Source organism: Octopus bimaculoides, chromosome 3, assembly GCF_001194135.2.
Source record: "Octopus bimaculoides isolate UCB-OBI-ISO-001 chromosome 3, ASM119413v2, whole genome shotgun sequence".
Taxonomy (NCBI): domain Eukaryota; kingdom Metazoa; phylum Mollusca; class Cephalopoda; order Octopoda; family Octopodidae; genus Octopus; species Octopus bimaculoides.
The window spans coordinates 134,896,611-134,899,972 of NC_068983.1; the positions used below are offsets into that span (position 1 = coordinate 134,896,611).

The window sequence follows — 3,362 nt, forward strand, 5'->3', positions numbered from 1 at the left end:
AAGCAGAGGAAGAAGTGGAGGAGGAAGTGGAAGAGGAGGAGGAAGTGGAAGAGGAGGAAATGGAGGAGGAGGAAGAGGAGGAGGAAGAGGAGGAGGAGAAAATGGAGGAAGAGGAGAAAATGGAGGAAGAGGAGAAAATGGAGGAAGAGGAGAAAATGGAGGAGGAGGAGGAGGGCATTTGGTCATGGTGTCAATGGTGTCATTGAATACTTCAGAATAGGACAAGTAAATTTCTGTTTTATATGACCCTAGAGATCATCAGCACTCTTTTGCTTTATTTGTTTTCAGGTTTATCTCTTCATCTCATTTCATTGATTTGCAATAACTATCTCAGACTAAAGTCAGAATTTAGCTTCGCAGAGTGCTGTTTTATAACAGCAATAATTTTTGTAAAAATCAAGAAAGAAGAAAGAAATAAAGAAGAGACAGTGTAGGGTATCATGAAATATGATATATTAACATTGCAACAGAGTTGCTAGTCTTTAAACTTCCTGTATTTAACCCTTACTTCATGAAGAAACAAACATTTATCATTTTCTCTAATTAATATAACTATTAATTTATCAGCAAATTGGAGAGCTCTAGCTAAGATGTATTGCTGTATTTGTTCTGACTCCACCCTTTCAGTCCAAATTCCATTAAGGACAACCTTGCCTTTCATCCTTCCAGAATCAATAAGGAAGCATCAATCCAGATGAATGAACTTGTGGAACTGTAAGAACTTTGGATCAGTGCCTTGTGGTGTTTGTTTTGATGCTTTCAGTTACAAGTTCAAATCCTACCATGGTCTATTTGTGTGGTAGATTTAAACTTAATCCCTCTCCCTATTTGACACCTCCACCTGACACCTTCAGTGCCTTTCGTAAAGTCCGATCTGTTGTAAGTACTCAGGCCAGGCCTCCAGGTAGAAGTAACTAGTATTAAATCAATAATGTGATCCAAACAAATCCAAAAATTTTTGGTTCTTAGTGGTATCACCAGTAATATTGATTTCAAATTTTGTACAAGGCCAGCAAGATTGGGAAAGGAGATAAGTCGATTACATAAACCCCCTAGAGCTCAACTGGTATTTATTTTACTGACTCTAAAAAGACGAATGGTAAAGTCAACCTCAGCAGAATTTGAACTCAGGACATAAAGATGAATGAAATACTGTTAAGCACTCTGCCTGGTGTGCTTATGATTTTGCCAACTCACCTATCTTTTTAGGGTATCTAGAATTATAATTTGTCTTTGGTGCATGATATAAGGGAGAATTAGCATGTCAAACAACTCTGTAGAGGTCATCTCATTGGCTCAGGCTCAGATAATTCTTTTTAGAAGATATATTTCATTTTGGAGAGAAATTATTTGACAGAAATGTGGTTAGGGCTTGAAAGCAATTGTAAAATTCAGAATTATTGTGTTGATTTGCAACAAAATATTTTTCTCTCCATTAGAATGATACACAATATAACATAAGTACATGACATGCGATGATGTAGGATAAGGAATCGTGGGGAGAAATGTTGCAAATAAAAAAGTAATTAAAAATGGACCTTTTGAATGTATAGTATAAACATATGTGACAAATTGAATATGATTATGTTGGGTATTGACAACATTGACCAGTATTAACAGGATAGCCAACTGCAATGGTATGTGTTATGTAATGTAAATATATATTACATGATTTGGCTTGAAATGCAATGATTTCATGATAGAAATTGTCAGCAGTAATGAGAAACTCAGCCTGACTTGTTAACAAAGGGTTAGATTGACATTTCATGTAATAAGTCTCATATTTGTAATGCTGAAAGATCCAATCCAACTTGTCAACATGAGAATACTGGTGTCAAAACAAGTATGCTGATGATGGCTGTATTAGTAACGGTCAGGATGACAGTAATTATGATAATTATTATTATGATGATGATGAGTGTGATGATATATATATATATTTATGTATTCATTTTTACAAATCACTTTGTTTTTATCTTCATGCTACACTCTCTCCATTAAAGTCTGTCTATGTGTGATCAATGTCAATAAATGTTATTTTATTTTCCTTTACAGCGCTCCCTCTTGGAGAAATTATTGGAATTGCTGGTGTGGTTGCCTTCCTGCTCCTTTCAATTGGATTCTTAATATATCGCCGGTTTTGTAGAATAGGAACAAACCATCATTTATATCATGAAGCTGAAGCTCTGAAAGAAGAAAGAGCAAATTTATCAATTAGTCAGAGTAGTCCTAACCTTGTAAACGAATGTGATGGCAAAGAAGGGATTAGAAACACTGTGAAGAGAAGTTTGCAAGCTTTTCGCCAATCAACTTTGCCAACTGTTTCTGAGAGACACCTAACATTTGAACGAAGTTTGTCTCACAAACTTGACCTATCTAATGTGGAATTTTCTGTGCAAAGCTTGTCTCAAAAAAGTCAGCCATCCATTGGCAAAATTAAACCGGAACTTTACAAACAAACACTTACAGATGAAACAAAACTAGAACAATCATGTGGTAAACTATATTTCAGTCTTAGGTATGATATGCAAAATGAACATTTGTTTGTAACAATTATAAATGCAACCAATCTCCCAGCTAAAGATTTCTCGGGCACAAGTGATCCCTATGTAAAAGTCTACTTGTTGCCTGATCGAAAAACCAAATTTCAAACTAAAGTGCACCGCAAAACACTGAATCCTGAGTTTAACGAAACCTTCATGTTCAATGTATCATGTCAGGAACTCAATAGTCGAAGTGTACAGTTTAGCCTCTATGACTTTGACAGATTTTCCAGACATGATTTGATTGGAGATGTTATTGTTAAACAAGATTTATTGGATGAAAATATTTCCAAGGAGAAATTTTTTTCTTTTGATATAATCTCTTCTAATCAGGTAAGAAACAGTTTATTGCCTCTTTCTTTTATTTTTGATTAAACTCTTAATATTATAAATTTTTGTTACTCATTTTTTTTCCATACAATAATAGTTTAGACATACCTGAAAATTCAAACCACCCCATGAATTGTGGAAAATTCATATGAGTGCTACACCATTTTTTATTGTCTATATTTTGTTATAGCTGACAAAGAATAATATTCATTATATAAAAATATGATTTAATGTTTATGATGAGATATGAACTAAGGATTCACAGAAGATGGAAGAATCCATATAATAATTCTACTAGCAAAATACTAATGATCAAACAATTGAATTTTATAAAATGAGCTTTGTATGATTTCTAAAGAAATAACATCTAAATACGTGTATAAATTATTAGCATATATTTAGATATTTACATGCATATGTATATGTATACATACATACATACATACATACATACATACATACATACATACATACATATATATATATATA

General features: G+C 33.3%; 1 protein-coding gene across 2 annotated transcripts in view; it reads left to right on the forward strand.

The window, feature by feature from the left end:
- LOC106870926 (synaptotagmin-10) overlaps positions 1-3,362 on the forward strand; it is a 218,492-nt gene that overhangs the window by 184,173 nt on the left and 30,957 nt on the right. For both annotated transcript variants that reach the window (XM_052966557.1, XM_052966556.1), the window contains exon 2: positions 2,056-2,876. In XM_052966557.1, the coding sequence (XP_052822517.1) occupies positions 2,056-2,876 (821 nt within the window). The remainder of the gene's footprint in view (positions 1-2,055; positions 2,877-3,362) is intronic.